General features: G+C 43.3%; 1 protein-coding gene across 12 annotated transcripts in view; it reads right to left on the bottom strand.

The window, feature by feature from the left end:
* Positions 1–9,723: 9,723 nt before the first annotated feature.
* Positions 9,724–24,904, bottom strand: part of LOC147211534 (peripheral plasma membrane protein CASK-like) — a 39,879-nt gene continuing 24,698 nt past the window's right edge. The window contains exons 7-29 of one of the 12 annotated variants that reach the window (XM_086128251.1): positions 24,687–24,862; positions 24,292–24,414; positions 24,137–24,220; positions 23,916–24,015; positions 22,533–22,550; positions 21,763–21,884; positions 21,317–21,394; positions 21,137–21,217; positions 18,823–19,011; positions 18,592–18,670; positions 18,432–18,517; positions 18,225–18,311; positions 18,089–18,157; positions 17,946–17,981; positions 16,933–16,971; positions 16,448–16,644; positions 16,242–16,357; positions 15,522–15,602; positions 15,352–15,432; positions 15,025–15,227; positions 11,699–11,782; positions 11,463–11,489; positions 9,724–11,327 (exon numbers count right to left, since the gene is read on the bottom strand). In XM_086128251.1, the coding sequence (XP_085984377.1) occupies positions 11,151–11,327; positions 11,463–11,489; positions 11,699–11,782; positions 15,025–15,227; positions 15,352–15,432; positions 15,522–15,602; positions 16,242–16,357; positions 16,448–16,644; positions 16,933–16,971; positions 17,946–17,981; positions 18,089–18,157; positions 18,225–18,311; positions 18,432–18,517; positions 18,592–18,670; positions 18,823–19,011; positions 21,137–21,217; positions 21,317–21,394; positions 21,763–21,884; positions 22,533–22,550; positions 23,916–24,015; positions 24,137–24,220; positions 24,292–24,414; positions 24,687–24,862 (2,333 nt within the window). In that variant the 3' untranslated portion in view covers positions 9,724–11,150. Of the gene's footprint in view, positions 11,328–11,462; positions 11,490–11,698; positions 11,783–15,024; positions 15,228–15,351; positions 15,433–15,521; positions 15,603–16,241; positions 16,358–16,447; positions 16,645–16,932; positions 16,972–17,945; positions 17,982–18,088; positions 18,158–18,224; positions 18,312–18,431; positions 18,518–18,591; positions 18,671–18,822; positions 19,012–21,136; positions 21,218–21,316; positions 21,395–21,762; positions 21,888–22,532; positions 22,551–23,915; positions 24,016–24,136; positions 24,221–24,291; positions 24,415–24,686; positions 24,863–24,904 lie in introns of all 12 variants that reach the window. The other 11 variants (XM_086128250.1, XM_086128255.1, XM_086128252.1 and 8 more) reach the window with 11 other exon arrangements.

Consider the following 24,904-nt stretch of genomic DNA (forward strand, 5'->3'; position numbering starts at 1 on the left):
AAATTGACACAAGAGTGCCAGGGTGTGGATGTATATAATCCCGATACAAACCAAAAGTTGTAAAAATATCACGGTTAAGGGTAAAGTTTGAGCCTTAATGGAGACTTCTTTCTTCTTACTTTTTTCTTTTCTGATTGATATAAAAATGATTTATTCGATATAAACGCATAACGGGGTAGGACTAGATAAGTTTTTTACTTCTTCCTACTCCCTTGAACATCATAACTGTGTTGAATGAAGACTGATTTCTTTATTTTTACTATTTTATCTACCTTATTTTCTGTCAAATTATTACTGTATATGTTTTATGTTCAATAAACAAACCTTGAATAATTTCAAATTAATCGGATTCAAATGTCAGACCTAATGTTGACCCGCTTCTAAGATGCAACAATTATCAGTTACACACCAATTGGTCCCAGTTTTGCCGTCCAGCCTCTGGCACCTTTAACCAGAACCTTTTTTTTTCTATGGTAACAGTCCACAAAAGCACACACATATGTCAAGTTATTTGGGGAGGATGTTGCAGTAGCATGACAGCTGCCTCTCACCATCCTCACACATGTTCCGTTCTGACACACATCTGTCTTGTGGATTAAAAGTAACGAACAATGATCAAAGACAGATGTCTGAATCAGAAAGGGAGTTAGTGATAAAATGCGATCGGTACCGTTTTAATACCGTTAAACTACAACTGGTTAAAGCTCCGGCCTTCCTGTGTGGAGTTTGCATGTTCTCCCCCGTGCTTGCGTGGGTTTTCTCCTGGTCCTCCGGTTTCCTCCCACATTCCAAAAACATGCATGGCGGGCTGATTGAACACTCTTAAGGTGTGAGTATGAGCGCGAACGGTTGTTCGTCTATGTGTGCCCTGCAGTCGGCTGGCAACCAGTTCGGGGTGTCCCCCTACCTACTGCCCGAAGACGGTTGGGAAAGGCTTCAGCACCCCCCATCCCCCCGTGACCCTTGTGAGGATAAGCGGATTGGAAAATGGATGGATGTTTAATTTCTTTACCTTGACAGCTCTCATTTTCTCAGTGTCCAGACCATTTGCATACATAAGAAAACCCTTTCCATTCTAAGCAAGAGTGAATGTCTTCCATCCATATTTACGTGGTGTAAATGTCATCTTTCACAAACGGAGAGGTGCCACATTCAGCTGTAGCAACGAGATCCGATGAGGAAGATGATGGCGATGGTAACAGTACCAACTTAGACACTGAAAACACTGGTAATGTTCTTAGTGTGACTTGCATCATCTGTCACTGCACCATTGCTATGTTTCTGAGATGTAAGGAATTTCATTTGAGTATATCATTTTGCAACAAAGCACCTACAGAAGGCCACAGATGGAGTCAATTAAAAAAGAAATGATGCTGATGATGACATGAGTGATGTTTCCGGCAGTGAATATACAGGTAATGTTTTTTGTCCGACTTGTATTCGCTGTAGTATTGGCATATTTCTGAGATGCATATGGAAGCACTTTGACTCTATCAAAACATTCTTTTATAGATGGAGGGGTGTGCCAGAAGACAGTCAAGCGAAAGAAGAGAATGTCGGGATGGCATGGATTGGGCATTGCTACAAGTGACGTTATGGATCTGGCATTAGTAAGATTTTCTCATCATTGTTACATTACATTCCAATATATCAGCAATTACAAATGTGTACAGTATTATCAAAGCATATTTACCCAAACTACAGTATATTATTTTTACAGTCTATGACACACCTTTCACACATGGCCAAGAACAACCGTCAACGTCAGGAAGCTCCACCAAAGAGGATTGCAACGCTTATACATGATGACGATGATGTTGAAGACAGCAGTGAGTCAGAGCATCGTCAGCACAACTCAGAATCTCATTATCATTACCATTATACGAACATACCAGCTTTCTCCGATGGAGAGGACAAAAAGACTGCAAACAGATCTCTTGGGAAGAAGACTGCAGTTCCAAAAGAACATAGTGAAGTTGCTAAGATAAATTTCTGTTGAATAGATCTATATAACAATATAAGAGACTCAAGCAGCACAAGTAACTGTGACTTACAGATGGAAGGACCAGTGGTTAAAGTGGTGTCGCAGACTTGTGGTGTCACTTGTAATTGAAACACACTGATTGAAATTGAAGCCAATTTAAAAAAAAATCTGACCAAAGAGAGATGTGTAAGGTTTCCCAAATTAAATTCCAAGAATGTTTTGTATAAACTTAAAAGAATATATTTAGAAGTTCCATCCATCCAAACCGGTTCTCCTCATGAGGGTCACGGGCATCTACTAACTGACTTTGGACAGAAGGCAGATTACACTCCGAAATGGTCGCCAGCCAGTCGCCTGGCACACGTAGAGACAAACCACCACTCACATCCACATTCACACCATCACTGAGCAGGAACTAATCCCGCACAAGTCAGTTGAGTATACCACTACACCACAGGTGTCAAAGTCAAGGCCCGGGGACCAAATCTGGTCCGCCACATCATTTTATAAGGCCCGCAAAAGCAAATTAAGCATGTCAAGTTCCATGATGCTGTCCACAATAACAGTCATTATTTTTTACTTCTGATTTTTAAACTAGTTATCCATCAATTTCTTGTGCGCTATATGGTTTCCCAAAACTACAATTTGGCCCGCGACAAAAATTAGTTTGACACCGCTGTACTACACCATCAACGACTAGAAGTTACATATTTGACATTTGGCATTTAAATGAATTGTAAAAGAATGCATTTAAATGCAAACAAGGAAAATAGGTAATGCAATGAGAGGGCACACATTGTTAGATCATTTTCACCACATGTGTTGATCTGAAATCAACACGGTGGTTCAGGCTTTGATTGTAGCTTCTAAACATGAATGTCAACAGTGCCGGTGGATTATTTACAGATAGATCACTCATGGTTCCTCAAACATATTCACAGTCAGACTATTTGGACATTTAACCAGCTGTTTTTACCTACTTGCAAAAACTGCTTTTCCTGTATGTGCTTCACAATAGAAGCCTTCATCTGGTTCACAAATCCATCCATCCCTTTTCTAATCTTATCCTTACAAAAATCGCGGGCGTGCTGGCGCCTATCCTAGCTGTCATTGGGCTGCAGTCAGAGTACGTGCACCTTGAACTGGTTTCCACACAATTGGGATGCCCACTTAGACAAACGACATTAAAGACAGAAACTTTGCAAAAAATATTAATTTTAAGGATATTGAAAATGTTTAAATAGTGCAAAGAGCATACCACTCACGAATCACACCTTCGGTGAAATTACTGTTTAGGAGTTTTTAAGTCAACAAAGTTGCTTTAAGGTAAATGCCTAAAACATGTTTTATAAGTAGTGAATCAATGCATTTTTGATACTTTTTATTCTGTTCCTGTGACCGGTCAAGGCAGCGTTTGGATCAGAGATGTCAAACATATGGCCTGTGGGCCGGAACCGGCCCCAAGGAGGTTCGATCAGGCCCGCAAGATAATTTAAAAGTGAAAAAATGCATATAAAGACACGGAATGAATATTTTTAATAAGGTGCAATGCATAGGGTAGAAGACAACATTGTTTCTATTAGAGAAGACGACAACAGCAGTCTCAGTCTGTCACTGAGACAGACCCAACACAGCAGACACTTTCAAGGACATGTGAATACTTTATTCTTTACACATTTAATAGCACACTCCTTAGTTTGTAAGGTGTAGGCAGGGATTACATTTAGATTTTATATGCACATGTGGAGATGGTTTAAACATTCTTTATAAATGTTTAATCTCAAAGTGCATAACTATATTTTTCAATACCAATTACTTGTTAAAGTTTTGTTCCTTTGTACAATCATTGGGATCATTTGCAATGCATATCCAGTAAATATTCTCTAGTACGGACTCGTGTTTGTGCTGTCCAATTTGTCCTGATAACAGAAATTCCTCATTTGGGAAATGAGCATGGTACATGTCCTTTATGAACCTGCAAGTATGTTGACAAAATGCACGTGTAACAACACAATCAATAAAATACAAAAATATACTGTCCAAAAACTCTTTATATAACAAAAACTGCAATACAGGTGTATCAAAAAAAATCACAACAGTAAAATACGTACAGTATTTTAATGTTTATTTTTTTTCTGTCTTGGGGAAAAAAAATATGTATTTTGGATTGTTTTGTTGGATGCATTCTTTGGTTTTCAGTTTTCTTGCTAGTTGCTAGTAACTGTCCCGTTGATCACCGATGTCTGGTAATTCTTGTGCATACTGAAGGATTTTTGTTGCCATTTGCATTGCTTCCTTGCTGGATGGTGGCTTGTCATCAGGAGTTGAATCGATGCCTTGTTGTTTAAAGTTTCGTAGATTTGCGTCTTTCCGACTCCAAGTGTCTGCTGGATCTTTCGCTCAAACGGATGCATTTCACTCGCTCCGCTCCAGTTGTTACAGTTCTTCTATGTTTCGATGCGATGATCTACGCGACGTAAGTGAATAAAGTTAAAATCTTTCGCAATTACAGTAAAACGCACGCCAATAAAAAGTCGCTTACACGTCTTCGTTTCGAATCTGATGAATGAAAACGGCGAAGCGAACACGTTTCTTCGGTCGTGTCGAGTGGGTGCTGCTTTTAAGCTAGTGCCGCGTTCTACAGGACGTAAGTGAATAAAGTTAAAATCATTCACAATTACAGTAAAACGCACGGCAATAAAAACTCACTTGCACGTCGTCGTTTAGAATCTGATGAAAACTTGTTTCAGCGTTGTCTTTTCCGTCGCATCGGGTGGGCGTTGCGTGTATTTAAGCTCCCGCGGCATTACACCTCCATCCGGGTTACGGGTAGTGGAATTTCCGCTTACGCAACTTCCGGTAACATGTAATATCGTAGTCAAAATGTTAATGCATAGGTTTTTATTCCGGGTGAAGGATATTCCTTTCCATAGAACTCCGGGGATGGGAATATTTACTGTATGTGAATGATAAAAGTAAATTCAACATGTGTCTAAGGAAATCTAAGGTGCTTCATGAAATATTTTGTAAAAATATGTTCATTAAAGTTCAACATGTTCCTAATGTTCTTGTGCTTCGTTAGACCCCCCCCCCCCCTCCCCCACACACACACATATTTTGGTTATTTATAGTAGAGTATGGTATAATTTTAATGGTCCGGCCCACTTGTCATCTACCGACACCATATGTGGCCCAGAATGTGAAATGAGTTTGACACCCCTGGTTTAGATGGAAATGCAACTCTAAGAATGTCTGTTTATATTCAACTAAACTGTTAATAAACCCCTTTTGGGGGTTTTTTTCTCCATAAATGGAAACCAAAAAACAAAGGAAGAGACCCTGGACTCCCAAGGAAAGAGCTGCAGTCAATCAACACCTTGCAAAATTCATAGCCTTAAAGAAAGTTCCGAGGAAAGAGGACCGCATTAAGTGTGGTAGCCAAGCATCGCCAGACCTTCAAGACCGCACTTGGAGGGATATTAAATATTTCGTCCACAATGAAAAAACTAAAATACAGAAAAAAATTGAATTTTGAAACAAGCTTGAAGATGAGAGAGAGATGGAAAGAGGGAGAGCGACAGACAAAGGGGGAAAGAGAAGAAGTGAGGTCAGAGATGAAGGGAGAGATGTTCTCGCTGTATCTGCTCCCATTGGGTTCCATCTTAAGGAAACATGGTATTCCCTTCCACTGCTATGCAGATGACTGCCAGATCTATGTCCCACTGAGCAAAAAAACCTTCTCATTAAGGCCACTTCTATCCTGCCTGGAAGAAATCAAAACCTGGATGGCACAAAATTTCTTGAGATTCAATGAAAAGAAGACAGAGGTGATATTGTTTGGTCCCAGTGGCCCTTGTACATTCCATCCTGTAGACTTGGGCCCCCTGTCTCCTTATCTTAAGTCAACAGTCTCAAACTTGGGCCTTAAACTGGACAGTGATTTCAAACTCGATCGGCAAATTGGTGCCGTTGTTAAATCCGGCTTCTTTCACCTTAGACAGCTGGCCAAAATAAAACCTCTCCTCTCACATGAACACTTTGAGACAGTAATTCATGCCTTTGTCACATCCCGGCTCGATTACTGCAATGCCCTTTACTTTGGAGTCAGCCAGTCCTCCATTAAGCGCCTTCAGCTGGTCCAGAATGCCGCTGCTCGCCTCTTGACTGGTACTCGTAAGAGGGAGCACATAACTCCTACTCTGGCATCCCTTCACCGGCTCCCCATTCATTTTAGAGTTATTTTCAAGATCCTCTTATTTGTTTTCGAATCTCTGAATAATCTCGCGCCACCTTACCTCTCTGAGCTCATCCGCCCCTACACACCTGCCCGGCGCCTCAGGTCTGTGGACCAGACATTATTAGAAGTACCAAGAACTAAACTGAGGCTTAGAGGGGATCGAGCCTTTTCTGTTGCTGGTCCCTCTCTCTGGAATGACCTCCCACTGAACATTCGGCAAGCCTCCTCGCTGCCCATCTTCAAAACCCTCCTCAAAACTCACTTGTATTCTTTGGCATTCGACTCCGCATGACTTAGATTTGTTCTTGGTTTTACTGTTGAGTTGAGAAAGGGAAAAAGAGAGGGAGGGAGGTCGAGAGTGATAGAGAGATCTGGGAGAGAGTGAAAGCAAAGCAGTTATTTTGTCGGGATTATGTTGGTTCACTTGTCAGGTTGTGGCACAGCAAATTTTTTTAGTATGTGTTTCGTAGTTTTTTCAGGTGTTCTTGTAAGTTTTGAATAAGAGTCTTTTTATGTGTTTGTCAAAAATGAATGACTAATAATTAATCCAGCATTCACCAATTTGAGCTGTTTCTCTTCATTATAGATTGAGTCTTCGAACCCATGATCTCTGTACTGTGAGGCGGACGTGCGAACCACTTAACGACTGTGTCGCAAACTAAATAATCACATTTTCAAAAATAATTTCCAGTTCCATTCATTTTGCAGGAACATCATTTGCTTGTCCGCTGTCCGTGGCCATTGTCGCAATGCATTAAGGGTAGTGACATACAATGGTTGCTGATCTTTGCCTAGGAAAGCAAAACAAATGCTTACTTTTACTACCATCATCGAAAAGGAGTCGAAATGTCACATTACGCGGCTGTTTACATCTTTTTACTAAATTGGCATAAGACGAGTGGTTGCCTCGGTGAAACACTCTCTCATAATCAGAAATAGAATCATCTTGATTGTCTGTCCAAGTATGTAAAACACACAAGGAATTTGTCTCGGTTCCCATGTTCCTACTCTCACCTAGCTGCGGGTCGTGACCGAAACAACAAGATCCCGGCCGAAATGATTTTCCTCCGCAGGGTGTCCTGGCTCTCCCTTAGAGATAAGGTGAGAAGCAAGGTCATCCGGGAGGGGCTCAGAGTCGAGCCGCTTCTCCTCCACATCGAGAGAAGCCAGAAGCGGTGACTCAGGCATCTGTTTCGGTTGCCTCTGGAGCATGTCCCACCGGCAGGAGGCCCCGGGGATGACCCAGGACACGCTGGAGAGACTATGTGTCCTTGCTGGCCTGAGAATGCCTGGGATTCCTGCAGAAGAGTTGGAAGAAGTGGCCGGTGAGAGGGAAGTCTGGGCTTTCCTGCTGCCTCCGCGACCCGACCCCAGATAACTGGTAGAAAAGGATGGATGGATGTGTGGTATTCTGTATTTGTGTAATACAGGGGAAAAAAAGATGTCCGTATGCCAGCATTAAATTTTATAAAGTATAGTCAAACTCTAACACAACTAAATTTCCAAGAAACTGTATTTTCAAATACAACAACAGGTATGTACACAAGTACGTCCCCCAGGACGGGACTGGAATCAGAATCAACGGTTGAAATTGCAGATTTCAGTGTGGGGGGGGGGGGGTTCTTTTTTTATGCAACAACAAATCAGAATGAAAATAACAAATGCAGAGGCCTTTTATTTTGAAACGCAGCATCAGAAAAAAAAATGGGAGAAAGTCAACAAAGTGGAAAACCTCAGGGGTTTTTTTTCCCTGTAAAGACTGCTTCCCAGACATGTGCTGGCTTCATATATATTCATTTTCAAACGTCCAATTTAATTTCTTTCTCCCCTTTAGCATAGATTTACGTAGGGCAGGAAACTGTAGGCTTTTGAGGAAAATCATCATCCTTGGAGGCACTTGGGTGCCTGGATAGCACATAGCTGGTTTCTGCCTCCGTTTACCTGCAAATGCATGACCACAGAACAAACGACTCAATGAGCAGAGTCCATCAGTTATTAGGGCGCAGCATGTGGGCCAGCAGGGCACTCAACAAGTAATGATAAAATATAATAATAATATCAATATTAAGTGGGGCGGTACATTCGCCTCACAATGCAGAGGTGCAAGATTAGATTTCAGGTCCGGCCATCCTGTGTGGAGTTTGCCTGTTCCCCCGTACCTGTGCGGGCTTTCTCCGGGTCGGGTGTGCCTGAACCTCCATGGCAGACGCTGCGTCCAACCCCTGAGACAGATTCATCGAACCCCAGGGGTTTGATCGAACACAGGTTAAGAACCACTGCTCTAAATTGACCATGGGTGTGATTGTGTTGTTTGTCAAGGTGTGCCCCGTGATTGGCTGGTGACCAGTTCAGGGTGTAGCCCGCCGAAAACAGTTGGGATCGGCTCCAGCACGCCCTTATGAGGATAAGCGGATTAGAGAATGGATGGATGGATGATATATTTTGCATCCTGTCAAACAAGTGTCCTTTCTTTTTGCGGTAGATCGAAGAAAAATGCCGCTTCTCAATCAGACAATCGGTGAATTGGTATTACCTGTGGTTGGTTACTGTGCGCTGTGCAGTCATACTTGGTGCACGTAAATTACACTCGACAGGTGAAATGGAAGTAAATGCAAATATGCTGAGAAAATAAACCACCTCCTTTGAAAAGCTCAGGAGTGCCACAGGACGTTCAGCTCGTCTTTCATTTGCTGTTAGAATGCTGGCCTCTGATTGGCTTTGGCTACACAGCTGTCATGCCATTTTGTCATGTTGGCTGGATTTTTCTCAATTTGAGCAAGGGGGAGGGGGGGTGGCAAATTGTGTGTGTGTGCGTGAGAGAGAGAGATTGCCCATTGGCTCGAAGACATCGCCTTCCAATCCCAAATCCATCACATATAGTCAGCTCTCTTCCCATGTTACTTTTTTTTCTGAAGTACATTTCTATTCTCTATTTTTAATGAATAAATAAAATATTTTGTGTTGTTATGCATTTATTGAAATAACCTTTTCTTACAGCAGGCATTGCTTTAACATTGACATGTATTGTTTTGTATCGTGTATTTTTTTTGTTGTAGAACTTTATATGTAATCATGTGCAAAAAGTACAATGTCAGGGCTTTCGGTACACCCGCCTTGCCCTTTGCCCACTTCCCTTTCGCACCACCGCTGCATTGTTCTCTGTGTGGGATCATTTGGTGCCAATACTGTAGTTAAAAACACGTCCGGTGTGAACGCAGGATGTGATACCTCGCTCGCGTGGGCAAGTGTTGCCACTGCATGTTATTTAAGATTCTGTAAATGTCAACACCCATAATTGTAAAATAATATCTTTCGTACTCAAGATTTGTTCTCCATAAGACTGTGTAATCTTCCCTGGAGCACGGCAGTGTTTCGCCCCACTGGCAAAAGGAGCAGAGAGGGAATTCAAATTTGATCACGCATAGCAACATGTCATTTGCAGCCGTTTCTTTCCCCGCAGCAACATGGAATGCGAAACAGCCACAACCACAAGGAAACCAAGTCGCTTTGCTTTCACGCATTCAATTCAAGATACTGTATATATTTTTTTCTTTACAAAATGAAATAACAAAAAAACAAAAAAAAAACAACATGTCATCCACAAGAGCTGCTTTGGACAGAAGTCATTTACACAAGTTAAAATGAGAACACTGTAAGAGGCACAAAAGCAACTGTACTCAAAAATAATCATGACGATGTCACTCGTGACGGGAAAGCATTGTGCTACTTCTGTTGACGCGTGTTACTCACTGAGCATCTTTTCAACATTATTAAACACTGGCTCTCTGTTGTTCACGCAAATGACGTACTCACCATTGAAACATTTACACATAAAATTTTGACTTGTTTACTCACTCTCAAAACAAGAATACTTGTCTTTTTTTTTCTTCTTTTAAATAAACAACTGTTCGGTTCCAAAACATCGGCTCTAACATTTGATACGTCCAACCTACGTGAAATTTGACCCTCTTCTATAGCACAGGCATGACTCCTGACACACAAGTAATAACAACAGTTAGTGTGGAGGGGAAAAAATGGCCTTGGTGATCTGCTCAAGAGAAACGGGGGGTGTGCATAGATGTTACAAACCTCTTCCCCAAGTCTCTCGCAGGCAGTTTACTTCAACTTTGCCTCATCTTTTTGCCTTCCACTTGCGTGCTAGTTGTACCTGCAGGGTCACCGATGGTGCTCCGTACAGAGAAGAGGAGGGTACGAGCACACCAAAACGCGTGAGCCGACAACGTAATCTACATTGTCCTTTTTGTGCAAATTCTGATGTAAACAAATGCGAGGTTGGGGAGAGACACGTTACGGGATACGAGAGGTGAGTTGCCAACGCGACGCGTGCTCCATTTGACAAAATGGTGGAATAAATAAGAGGTTGGGAGAACGAAACTGCCAAGTTTCCTGTGCTTTTTGTTGGGTTTGGTGTCCGGCGACTGACTTGTGCACACATGGCAGCTTCTGATGTGCTTCAAAGTTCAACTGCTTTCGACACATGGGTTCCGCGAAGAGTGCCTTTGAGGGCCCACGCGGCACCCGCTTCACGGCATACTTGCTATTGCCGTCTCAGCGTTATCAGTCACCCATTACGTTGAAAAGAAATGTACAAAATATAGACCACACCCCACACAGCCTTAAACTATGTAAGGACAAAACAGCTTTCATCTAACATCTTTTAGCATTGATATCATTTGAGATAGATATGTATATATGTACACGTTAAGGCCTTCAAGGCCATCGAAAGAGGAAAAAGGGCCAGAGTGGAGTCTTCATGAGGTGGCACCGTTATTTCTTGTCCAATTATAGCTTCATCTACAAACACGGGATTTTGATCGTACGACATTCCAGGTGACTGCGCAGGCCTCACACGTCCCTTCAGGAGGAGCTGTGAACGTCTCAGCGAGCTGAGCCTCTGCTGTCACGATGTCAGTACACCCAGGACACCGGGACCCACTGAGGGGTGTTGCACGCCAGCTCCACAGCCTCCTCGAGCAGGCGCAAGGTGTCGTCTATCTCGTTGTTGATGATGGTCTGGTCAAAGTAGTGAGCGTACGTCTGCTCAAGCATCTCCGACTCTTTCTGGAGCCGCTGCAGCGAGTCATCCTGGCAAAAATACACATACACATCCCGGGAGTAATGAGGTACGGAGCGACGACTAAACACACACTCAAAAGGGCTCTTGGGATTTGACGCTACACACCCCACAAAGTCAAACGCGCAAAACATCTTCATACTTACAGGCAGTTTGCGACACCATTTGGGAACCTCCATTGCAAATGGACAAAAGGCATGCCAAAGAAAAGACAAACGTGCTTAAAGCAAAGAGGGCAGTCGAGAAATACGCGGTGAAAAGGACAACACTGGCCGTTTAGAACACCGGTTTTGTATGCACGAACAGTCAGTGTGCGCACAGATAAAAACAGGCAAATACCACGTGAGTGCAAGGGAAGCCGCGTGAAAGCCGGTCACTGTACCTCCGTCAGGCCTGGTGCGATCGTGGGAGCTGCGATGAAGACGACGTAGGGAGCAAACTCGGCGGTTCTGAGAATCTTTAGTGCCTAAAATGAGGGAGAGAGAGAAACCCTCAACAAGTCTGTGTAGTTTACTTTGCCTTTAGCATTTGCCAGTGTCACCGAGGTTTATGCTTGTGTGTAAATGGCAAAAGTTGCACTCTTGTTTTCTTCTGTCTATATAACGTCACTAGAACCTGTGCGAGCCTGTTAAAGCTACATTTACGCTACGTTCCGGGTGGTAGTGGCAGACATTTTTGCCTACAGCGTAGTTCGCTGCGGAGGGGTATTTATTTATTTTATTTTTTTAAAGCTGACTCCACGCATAAGAATTTACGATCCCAGGCGGCGATGTCAATCATGGCATGTGCTTAACAGCAACTGAGAAGAACAATACTTCCGTTAGAAGTAGGAGAATTTGTGACCAAATTATGTGTACCCGTGGGCGTCACCTCCTCAGCAGCAATGCCAGCTACACATGTTTATTTTCCAAGGCAAACCTTTGGCGAGGACACTGAGCATCTTCTTTGGTGAACTACGGCTAGGTGTGTTGTGACTGGAATTTGCCCTGTTATTAATAAACCCAGTCTTTGTCACCCTTAATTGCATGATTGTCTGTGTCTCATGTGTTGTCTTGTATTATTTTTTGTTGACTTTTCTTTTGATGGCGGCGCGGACACCCGCAGCGGCTCCTCTTGTTTTATGTTGAGAGGGAAGAAATTTCAAATGTGCTGTATGTTACACATACAGCACATTTGACAATAACGTTGTATTCAATTCAATTCAATTAAGTGCCTAGTTAACACTCTGACACACAGCACAGCACACACAGCGCCAATACTTTTGGGAACTTCATCTCTCTTAACTGTACCACAAATAACATTATGTATGTGTATGACCAAACTGTTAGTTAATCATTTACCAGTCAGTATTGCCTAAAAAGACAGCTACAGTGAAACTCCTCGAGAACGAAACCTACATGGGCGAAAATACCCCCTAATGTGAAAAGATTTTCATGCATTAACACCACTCCCATTCTCCTGCCCCCCATACGACGAAAAAAAGCCGTTGCGTTATACGAAATCATTTTCTCTGCTCTAGCCTCGAAGAGATTCACTACAACGAAGTCTAATCCAACAGCGAGCTCAACTGCTTCGTTCGGAAACGGCAACAGCAACCACCACACTCGTTTACATCGTGAACGATGTTTATTTCCGTCACAGCTGCGAGTTTCCTGAACGCAACATACTCATAGCTGCTCTGCCATTGGCTTACCGAGCATCATCCTGGCCTCCGATTGGCCAAGAGGGACCTCACTGTCTATGTGTGTAGATACTATAGCTAGATCCGTGGAATGCATCCGATTAGCTGCTCAGAGTGAATTGCTTATGGCTCAACGGACATGCAAATAAACGAACGTTTCCTCGAATGCTTTACTTGTTATCATGCTAAAAACCTTACGCTAACTGGAGCGCTAATTAGAGAGAAGGCGAGTTCCATCGCGCTAACTATGGCCATCGAGGACTATGAAGCGTCCCGTGGCTGGCTTAAAAGTTCATTGCATGACATCAGCTGAGCAACGCTGTCTTGGGTGGCGATCGAGGGGAGGTCGAGTTAGAGACAGTGAGATAGTGGAAAGAAAAGCCACCGGGTCCAGGAAGTATCTGTTATTGTTAGATTCAGATGCAGCATGGACGTTGCATTGCTAAAATGGCTACAAAACGGACCTTTGGATGTCAAGCAGCTAAGACAAGAAGCGCTCTGACGCTGGAAGAGAGGGTAAAAGTGATCAAAATGAAAGACGGTGGAAGCAAAATAAAAGACATTATCTAAGAAATTGATGTAAGTGAAAGGGAATGCTGATCGTAAATTTCGTAATTTCTTTCCCTTTTTTTCTTTCTACACTAACTATATGAAGTATTAAATAAGTGTGTGCTCATACTTATGCACTATTGGAATAAAAATAAAGAGTACACATACGATCGTGTGTGCGTGTACACATTCGTTTGTGTGTGTGTGTGTGTGTGTTTGCATCTGAGATCAAATTAGCTACTTTCGCAATTTCTTTCCCTTTTTTTCTTTCTACACTATATGAAGTGTCAAATAAGTGTGTGCTCATACTTATGCACTATTGGAATAAAAATATAGAGTACACATATGATTGTGTGTGCGTGTGCGTTGGAGAGGAGTTTCACTGTACCTATTTAAGAGTGGACCTATTAAACTGTGGTGTTGAATCTGACGCAGTCGAAAATGTGGCTGAAGCTAACTTTTGTGCTGCTTTCTTCTGCTCCCCCCAAAAAAAGGTGGGCGGCGGGCGCACCGGTGCAAAGTCTAGGGTGCCAGGTCGATTTCACTTTTGCAGAGGGGCATTTTGACATTAACGGGTGTACGTTGAGTTATTTGGAGAAGAGAGTACCATATTGGCCCGAATATAAGACGGTGTTTTTCGCATTGAAATAAGACTGAAAAAGTGGGGGTCGTCTTATATTCGGGGTCTAGACATTATACCCAGTCACGACGCTAGATGGCGCCAGATATCATTGAAGCGAATGCTGAACTTGACTCCCCAGGCCAAAGTGAACCCCTGCCACGAAGAATAAAAATAAAAATAGCGGTAGCACGAAGAAGAAAAACAAAAAAATAGCGGTCAGAAGGAAAAGAGAAGAAAATAATAGAAGAGATAACAGAAAATGGAGAAACGTATTGACAATCTGGAGAAAAGTGGGTCGAAGATCGGCCAGGTTAACCGGCAGCTGAGGAGAAGTTATGATGTAATTTACATTTCAAAAACCAGAAGCCATTCATTTACGAATGGCATTGCACTTTAGATTTGAATGAGGCAAAATAACATGCTTTTTCTCTCAAATATATTGTTATAATCATTTGTTTCAGATGTACTGTAATTACTTTCTGTATAAAAATTAATTTGGTCTTCAAAAAGTCTTTTTTCAAACTTGAGTCTTGAAAAAGAGGGAACGTCTTAAAATCAGGGCCGTCTTTTAATATTCGGGCCAATACGGTAAATTTCCTACATTCTAAAAACTGACTACATTGTATCAAAGTGTCATTTCTTTTCGTGTCATCCAAGTGAAAAGATATTTCCAAAAAGAATAAGGGATTTACTCACTTTTTGGAGATATTGTATTATTTGACATTACATAGGATTTCCACAATTCTTTACTGGAAAGTCTGTGCACAATCGCCACAAATCAAAAGTGAACAGTTTCATGGAGCGGATTGAATTCTGAGGGGCATTTGTTGCTGTCCACAAGCGTGGTGCTCCTCACCTGTGGCTCAACATCAAGAATGGAGATCATGCCCTGAGCGTGAATCTGACGAATAGTCTCCAGCCTGGTTCCGTACATGGCATCCTCGTGGCTGCCATACTCCAGGTAGTCATTGTTGCTGATGTCCTGCATCATCTGCTCATGAGATACAAAGTAATAGTTCTTCCCATTTTCCTCATCCTTCTTTGCAGGCCGAGTCGTGTCTGATGGAGACATGAGGAAAAGGTTCAGCTTCAAATAGGACAGTTAGGCGGGACAAAAATGTAGACTGCCGCATTACTGTATACAAGTGAGTGGAGGCGTGTGTGTCATATGTATATTTCTTACGGGGGATGGGGTAGGCAAAGCGTTCTGGATGTTTCGTGATAAGCGTGTTCTTGATATGCCGCCTGCCAACTCCGTGCGCACCTGAATGGAAGTCCAGATGTGTGTGAAACGACAGCTTCATTGTCATTCTTCGTGGAAGCTTGAAAGCAGACTTCACCAACCAGACTTACCAAGCAAAACCAGCGTTTTCCTCTTGAAGGAAGGGAGCTTGACCACTTCCTCATATGTCACCAGATCTAGTTGATCAAACACTGCCAAAATAAAGACATATCTCGGAATGTATTCATAAAAGTCGTAGGTAGCTTAAGTCATAGGTATCTTACACACACACACACACACAAAAAGGCATTTGCATTCCAGGGTCAAACACACATTAGGGAGGACCAGGAATAAAAGCAGGGAGAAGGGGAGGAAGAAAACGGAAGCTGGATAACAGCTCTCAGGAGTTACTTACATGCAGCCAAGTCATTGGGTATGAGACAGCGTGTAACATGGGCAGAGGGCGGGAGCGCGAGGGTTAGTAAAATACATTCAAATCAAAGGAGACAAAAATGTTGCATCCAAAGCGCCTACGTCCATTAGGAATACAGTAACACTGAGTGAGGTGAGGATCTCTGAGGCAAGAAGCAAGGCAAGGCAAATGCAGTGTGGCAACACTGCACTTGAAAGGACGAATTTGAGGACGCATTAAAAAAAAAAAAATCACAGCAGGATCTCGCAAATGCATATCTGATTTTGCAAACAATGCTGTGAAATGACTGCATACTTAAGTACTGCTGCTTGAACATCACCTTCAATTGGCTACTGAGCCTCTGGTGTTTACTTTGCCAACGCCGAACTGTGTACTGTATTACACAGCATATACTTTGACGTGAACGCATATGGTTTACCTGCATTGTGCTTGGCCAAGTACTTGTCTTTATACTGTTTCTTCTTTTTGCCAAACCAGGTACAACTGGCTTGCTGCTCTTGCTTGGTCTTCTCCATAGCAATACATGCCACACGCCTGTGAACACCGCATGGCCACGCGTGAGGCCCTTTGACGCAAATCTGCAAAGTTGTCATGGGGACCTTCAGCGGTCATTTTGTCACTCACCACTCCTGCAGCTCGGGGGAAGGGATAAGGCCCGCCGTACCGTTCTTGGTATTCTCAAGCTTTCCCTGCCACCAATTGTGGTCATCCTTGGAGATAATCTGAATGATGTCACCCACCCTGAAGCAAATGCCTGCTTCCTTACAAGGTATGAGGTCATCTTTTGTCGGGTCATACTCAAACTGAGCACGAACATAGATCTGCAGGAGTAGAAAGGTCAGACGTGATTTTTGTTGATGGCATCATGCGAGGCCATATGATTAAAGGCGCTGATTGTTTCAGGTGCCCGTATGAAAATGGGAGTGGCTGTCAAATCAACATTTTACAAATACAAAGTCAGCACGCTGTTGAGAGAATGCATAATACTAGCTAACGGTAACTGCTAGTATGGGGCCTATGCATCATATTGCCGTGGGGGCAGCGTTTTTCGACAGGGATGGGGTGAGTCGGGATCTATTTTGACGTGCTTCCTCTAGCAGACATCTTACCTTAATGGACAATTTGTCCTGGATAGCAGGTCTGGAGATCTATGGAGTCGAGAGCATCATACACTTACATAGAAATCATGCAGTAGAGTAGTTGTGCGGCACAAACAGGAGGTCGACTCACAAGTGTAAACTGAATCTGACATACAGTATGCAATTGTCTGTTCATATGTCTTCAGCCGTATGTGTGCGTCCCTTTTGAGCATCAAATTAATCATGCAGCTTGTGAATGTTGAGGTTTGTAAGGGAAGTTGTGCCAGGGAAAACTCTTGTTTGTCACAATGGTTTATTTTTTTCCCCACTGGGTGTTATTACTTCAAACACGTGTATTCAAATGTTCGATGGACTGTTAATATGGATTCCAGTCGAGTGCTAAGCAAGACACGCCCTACTGCAAAATGACTGGCGCATCATGTCAGCAGGGCCTTTCTTGCCGAGCACTCCAGTGGGAGTCAGAATAAAACTTCAGTGGAGCCCTGAGCAGAGTTGAGCTAAGGTTAAATGTCCAAGTCCAAGACGGAAGTTAAACCAATGTACCGTATTTTCCGCCCTTTCAGGCGCACCTAAAAGCATTCCATTTTCTCAAAAGCCGACGGTGCGTTTTATAATCCAATGCGCCTTATACATGGATCAAGAAGTGTGGTCAAGGTTCTTAAAGCGCTTTGTTACAGATGCAGCAGTTGTAAAAGCTCTATATAAATAAAGCTGTATTGTATTGTATTCCTTTAGTGTAGCGCCATCTAGTGGATGCATAATGCAACCACTATTGTAACTTCTATTTTAAGCGATTTATAATGCGGTGCTCCCTATATATGAAAACAGTTTAAAAATAGACCATTCATTGTAGGTGAGCCTTATACTCCTAAGCGCCTTATAGTCCGTAAAATACGGTCCTTGTAGTTATGCAATGGTTCGCATACATGCATGCAGATTTGGACTGACACTGATTTGGTACACTTTGCAGTTGCTGCTAAAGCAAACGTGGAAGACGACTGGGGCTTTGCCGTAGAACTCACCTGTCGAGGTTTGGGCTGAATTGTTGCTGGCAGATCCTATTGGGTAGCCAAAGTATCTTTGTAAATATTCACAGCACTACTTCTCACATTTTCTTTTTCTTACATCTATTTCGGTTTTCAAATCACAATGAATGTACACTCACCAGGATGGAGCTGGTGACACTTGCGTGACCATTAGCAGCCGAATGTTGAGGCAAATCTGGTGACTCGTTCTGCAACACAAACATTTTCCTGTGCTTTTGTTCACTTTTAACCACATACGCAGACACGTCAGCATACCAGGTTTTGGTTCTGTACCTCACAAGACTTGGACTGGGACCGGTAACTGGGTACTATCTTGAATGTGATGCTTCCCCTCATTTCTCTCTGTGGATGACAAAGACTTAAAAAACATGTTTGCAAACATGAATTTGGCATGAGACGTAACGTGAGAAAGATCATGCTATCCTATTGAAGTGGCACGCTGCAACTCAGCCGCTAACTTACAAGCATTTTTTGGAGCTGTTCCACAGTTTGATTGGCAACACTGATGCCGTTAATCTCTCGGATTTCATCTCCGACGTGCAACGTCCCTGAAGTTGAGAAACAAAAACTTAGGCTAGTTACATGACATAACATGAGCATATAAAATCAAAAAGGACTTCACCTTGCCGATGAATCATTCCACCATGCATGATTCGAGCCACGATGCAATGGTTGAGTTCATTCATTTTCAACGTAATGCCCTGTGAAACACACAAACAGCAGGTCAGAGAGAAGTTTTGAGCTACAGGGCAAAGAACAGAGTTAGGGGGTCCAAGTAGATGTCTGGAATTTTCCAAAATGATTTCATTTCGAGTGTGTGTGTGTGTGTGTGTGTGTGTGTGTGTGTAAGCACCATGGCCTCATCCGTGTTCTTCTGAAACTGCACCAGGCGGACTCTGGTAACGTTTTCCAGGTCCATGTCTCCGTTGGCGCTGTCTGGCGAGTCTCCGTTCAGGTAAGGGGATGTGGGCGGGGGGGTTACTCTGAGCGCCTCGTCGCTGTAAACCTCATGGGCTACCACATCATGTGTCTGGAGCAGAGCCTGGGCGGCAACATGGAAAGCATTCATTCAGAGTTAAAATACACGCCCGTAGCATTACAATGGCTTGCACGAATCCTCTCAGGCCACTGATCAAGTTACTGACCCATTATTTGTTTTTACTAACATTTACAAGCTGCCCTTGCTCATCAACCTGCCAACATGCTCACTGACACTCAAGGAGGGGGAACTAGCTACCTCTACATTAGAACTGAGAATAACAATGCAGCGGAACCCAGTTGTTTACTTGTAAAGACTCAACAAGTTCCATAGAGCAACTGACTGCATTAAAGGAAAAGGAGGGAACGTCAAATGTGAAGCTGAGCTTGTGAGGAAGACAGAACTTTTTAGTGGGATGTGAGTATTATGTGTGTGGAACAAGCAGCATGCACGAGATGGCAAGGCATTGCGGCCTAATTGGATAGAGGTCGACAAAGTGTGTCACAACAGTGTACTTAATACCAATTGAACATGCCCATCCACTTATACTGTGTGTGTGTGTGTGTGCATAATATTGCTAGTGTAAGGCAGAAACCTTTTATTTCCAAAAGCATCATTTTTCAGGAAACCAAGAAAGTGGCATGTTTGTTAAGCCGTTAAGATTGCATTGTCAATACTTTGTCATGTTTAGTCATTTGAAAAATTAACATACCCATGAGGGGACTGAACAACTATCAATATGTGAATCGTTATTTGTTACTTTGACCGAGGAGATTTCAACCGGACGTCAGCGACATGTAGTTGAAACCAGAATTATTTTTTCCCTGTCTGACTAAACCGGACTAGGTCAGTTAGGCAAATTAGTGGCAAAGTAAAAAGAATTCCTCCAGGATATCTGGCGGGGAATTGTGGACTTGTGCAAGTCTGGCTCATCCTTGGGTGCAATTTCCAGATGCCTTAAGAGTGTCACGTTCATCTCTTCCCACACCCACAATTTTACACGAGTATAAACACCATGGGAATGCCCAGCTATCATACTGCTCAGAAAGTGGACCAATTCTGTGTCCCAGAGATGAATGTGTTTCAGTCCCAAGTGTGCATATTTACCAAAGAACAAAAGCAAAATATCCTGTGAAGATGATGGCTGGAGCTGGTAAGAGTGTGTACTCCAACACCGACATGGAATGGAAAAAAAATGTCCTGTTCTCTGCTGAAACTAAAATTTAGCTGTTTGGCCATAATGGGCATCGTGACATTTGGAGGAAAGGGGGAAGCTTGCGAGCCTGAGGACTCATCTTGAAACATGACCCTTAAAAATGAACAAAATAAAGCGATCGGCGCATGTCCATCACTTCCACAAACAAACCGGGTTAAAACTCACCTCCTCCTGAAACACAAAAGGTCTTATAGTCTCTCACTCGGGATATATCAATTCAACAATACTCCCGTGACAAAAATGACTACTTTCTTTTTAACCGGCATGTTGACACCATCTTGTGGCATCTCTGGATGTTCGGGTGAGTTTTTCAAACTCACAAAAGAAAAAAGATGTGGCAAGGCCAATTTGTAAACCGTGAATAGATGGGGATTCACCTTAAACACACTGCATTGACACACACGCATAGACTTATGTACAATATACATACATACATACTAATCTACAGACTCTGCGCTATGCATTACAATTGACACCGCAGCTCCGAAAGACACAAAAAAAGCCGTTCACCTTTGAAATCCTCCCCACATTCCTTGTGCCTCTACGATCAATCTCTGAGCGAGTCCACAACCGGTCCCGCTTTGACCGTCATCGCCATCAGAGAAATGCAAACATTCCGCGCAACAGTAGGCTCGAGCCCCTCAGAGTGACTTCTAGTCATCACTTCTGTCCCCAAGCTTTTCCCTGGCAGGTCTAACCTCACTAACCCAGCTCAGGTGCTAAGCAGCTTTGTGTTGCCAGGCCCGTTCTGCGGATTGCATGCGGCGCGCTACTTCTGACAGAACAGCTTGTAATTCCACTGAGGGGTTTTTTCCCTTTATTATGTTGTGTAATCATTTGACCTCAGAAAAAAATGCTACCCCCCTAGAAAAAACATATCTTTAAGAACCCAAAATTTACATTCATGACAAACCGCAATAGTGTTTGTGCGTGTGTGTGTGTGTGTGTGTGTGTGTGTGTGCGTGCCCACACCATGAAGTGTGGTTGCGTGAGGATCCTTCTGAGCTCCTTGGCCTCCGTGTTGTCTGGATAGCAGGAGACTGTCTCCAACACCTTGAGCAAAAAGAATAAAGCAAAGATGAATAGCACTGACTCACGGAGGCACAACGACAGGCCAACATGTTCATGATATGAGACTTGCATGAAGCTTACCTCTTTGGCTCTTTGCACTCCATCACTGGGAGGGTTTCGAATCTGTGGTGACGACCTGGTGTTGATTTTGTCGTACAACTGCAAAAGCAAAAGCACAACACCATAAAATGACAAGCATGGGTAACCGCCGCAAAGAAATGTGACTGTGGGACCAAAACAAGTATCACTTTCAGTCAAGATTGAAGACATGTTGTTTTAAATAAGTCATTTAACGTGCCAAGTTGCCAATCCAGCACCACACAAAATGACATTTGGGTCAAATAAGCCCATAGCAGCTAAATCATTTGCCGCCCTTACGACCATCAAAGATGCTCATTCCTGAGCATTTATGATAGAAGACGAATGGTATTATAACCAACATGATTATGAAGGCAACAGATTACGCATGCGCCGTGATATCAACTTTGGTGTGACAGGAAACTATAAGCTTCGGAAGGTCCACTCACATCTAACAGGGTGTGGAGATGTTGATCCTGGAAGACACTGTGGAGAAAATCCATATCTTTCTCGCTGCAGTCTGTCAAAGCGTGAATCTCCTCGAGACTGTCCAAAACCTGCGATACTGCCCCTGAGTATGCAAACAAAAACATGTTACTCGCCCGAATATAAAATCCATGCCATACACGCTGATGATCAAACCACACTGAGCACTCTCTCCAAAACATTCAACACAACACAAAATGCAAACACCGGTCATGGTATATGTACCCACAAAAACAAAGACACAACAACAAACAGGCAAGGAAGACAGATGCACGATCACAGTACAGGCAAAGTCACAACCACAAATAGGTAAACATTCAGCTATTTAAGCCAAAGTACCTGCTGCATTGCCCACACATGCAGCAAAACCAGAGAAACAGTAGCAGTGGCATCAATACGACATGAGAAGAAAGTCAGCTCACAAAGTCAAAGAGTGGATGCTTGGAAAGAGCAGCACATTCACGCATCGGGGAAAAATTGATTGAATACTCTCACAATTCGTGAACTACATTCAAAATCTCAACAACTCGTATATTGCTCGTCCTCAACATCGACGGGTTTGGTCATCTAAAGGGGATGAACGTTTTTCGAGCTAGGTTTTTTTTTAAAGGGAGATGAGGGAAACAAAGGCCAGGAGGAACCTTGAACACAAATGTAACTAAAAAGGGGGCAGGGGTAGGCAAAAGGGTGAACGCACATCAAGGTTCTAACATGTGGGGGCACGGATACGTACTTTCTGCAGCTAACAGTCCTAAGGGCAGCAAAGCACAGGAACAAGAGTGGCATTAGCAGAGGTCGACAGAAACAGTTGCACAACAGTTTGATTTCAAAACGACAGGAAAGCCGATGGAAGGAGTACGCAGGGCATATGGTGACAGAAAGAGCAGCTGCAGCAGAAGCAAAAAATAAGCCGCTAAGACGCCGTAAACATGCACGAAGAACAGCAGCATGTCTGGTACAGGCGACTGCAACTAATCGACCAAGAAAACAAGAAGCGCTGCTGGATGACTCAGCAAACCCGAGTTGAGTTGAAGGTGCCTCCGTATTCAACAGAGTAGAAAACACATCAGGTTGATTCAGTGGAGTGAGCTTTTGAACGTTTAAGAAACCGCATTGCAAATTGTAATTTTTTTCAAATTCCTGTTGAATTCGAAACGTGGTTTTCAAGAGAAATAACGCATGCGCAGTCTGCAGCTCTCGTGGAAGGAAGTGAGACTTGGCTGAGACAGGGATGTGCAGCTAATACTGTATCAGATTCCACCGAGAAAGGAAGCTCGAACCAGACAGCCTGCACTCACTTCAAAGAAAAAGAGAAACCGCAGAGATAGTTCCGGACATGAAACATGCACAACCAGGTTTGGATACTTGATAAGTACGAATTCGAGGTGTGGAAGTTAAAACGTTTCGATTCATTGACAAAACTGATCACATTACAAATAATTGTGAGTTGCAGCCCATATTTAATTGCAAAATGAACGCCGGTGAAATGACCATCCTATTGTTCAAAGGTGCTTTTCTTTGTGGCTCTTCGCGAAGCCCTAGAGCACAGGTGCCAAAGTCAAGGCCCGGGGGCCAGATCTGGCCCACCACATCATTTTATGTGGCCCACGAAAGAAAATTGTGCGTGTCAACTTGCATGATCCTTGCTAAAATCAGTTCTGAAATGTCATGTGTAATAAATGACGTTGGGATTTTGCAATAATTTTGTTACCCTGTTTACACTCACTTCAACAATAACAAACAAACTGCTGTTTTTAAGACATGTCACAAGGAAGCAGTGACAGTTCCGATGAAGGCTTAAGTGACAGCCGAAACTGTCAGCCAGGTAAGAGTTGAAGAGAAACTTCACCAAAACAGACCATTGTCTGGAAAATAAATAAATAAAATGTTATACCTAATTTAACAAATAGTTGAGTTGAGTGATTTCAAAACTAGTAATGTATCAATTGGTTGTGTACAAGTTATGCGAAGAGATGATGAAACATTTATTCGGTTTCACTGTCATAACGACCCGCCGAGGGAAAATGTAACTCCAAAGTGGCCCCCGACAAAAATGAGTTTGACACCCCTGTCCTACAGGCATTAACCGCAGCAAGCAAAGCCTTGTGGTATTCACCTGAGGAGGTTGGGTCATCTGAAAAGTCATGGAGCTCCTCAGGAGGGTCGCCGTAGTACGAATTAAACTTGTGGCTTGACACAGCAGCCAGCACTGCACCCTAGCACCCAGTGAGAAAATGGCAAAGCTTGTAAAGTCAGTGATGAGAAGGATGGGGCACCCCCCCCCCTTTTTGGTTTTCTTTGATTCACCGAGATCATCACACTCAACAAGGTGCTGACCTTCAGCTTCCTCCTGGCGTTGAATTTCCTCAGCTGTTCCACCGTTTCAGGCAGGTGGATCTTGTAGGCGTACCTGTCCCTCTCCTATCAACAGAGGCAATGTTGGTGTATGCAAACGTGACAACGATGGCTCCAAGGAAATTGTTCAAATTTGCCTTCAGCCAGGGATGGTTGAGAGCCTCGTAAACGGTGATCCTTTCTGCGGGGTCCAGCATTAACATGCGTCTCACTAGGTCTTTGGCACTCTCAGAGATGTGGGCCCACTGCCGTGGGTTCATCTGGACAACAGTTGCGAACAACGTATGAAGCTGTAAACTGCAGCGTGACAACAGAACCGCAATGGCAGGTTGCAGGCAGAGGAACAGAAGAAAGCAGACTTCCTGCTGAGGCTGCGTCTGCCGCAAATTCGTCATGCAGGAAAAATAAGCAACACCTCAGTGTGCCGTACTTTCACAGTGAGAGGATGCCTACTGCTCTTTCAAACGCGTTCCCTTCATACCGTCCAAAGAAATGCATGTCAGAGGAAGAAAAAGAAAAAAAAACTCCTCACCTTGTACTTTCCCTTGATGATAGCCTCAAAAAGGCGATCCTTTGTACCATAGAAAGGCAGGCAGCCAGACAGGAGGATGAAAAGAATCACCCCGCATCCCCACACATCCACTGGCTTGCCGTACGGCTCTCTCTTGACAACTTCTGGAGCCATGAAGTGGGGAGTGCCAACACGACCTGAAAAAGAGGAGCCACGTGATATAAGCTAGAAGAAGCAGC

The sequence above is a fragment of the Hippocampus guttulatus genome, chromosome 1 (assembly GCF_054856545.1).
Source record: "Hippocampus guttulatus isolate MCC_2025c chromosome 1, RoL_Hgut_1.0, whole genome shotgun sequence".
In the NCBI taxonomy this organism is placed as follows: Eukaryota; Metazoa; Chordata; class Actinopteri; order Syngnathiformes; family Syngnathidae; genus Hippocampus; species Hippocampus guttulatus.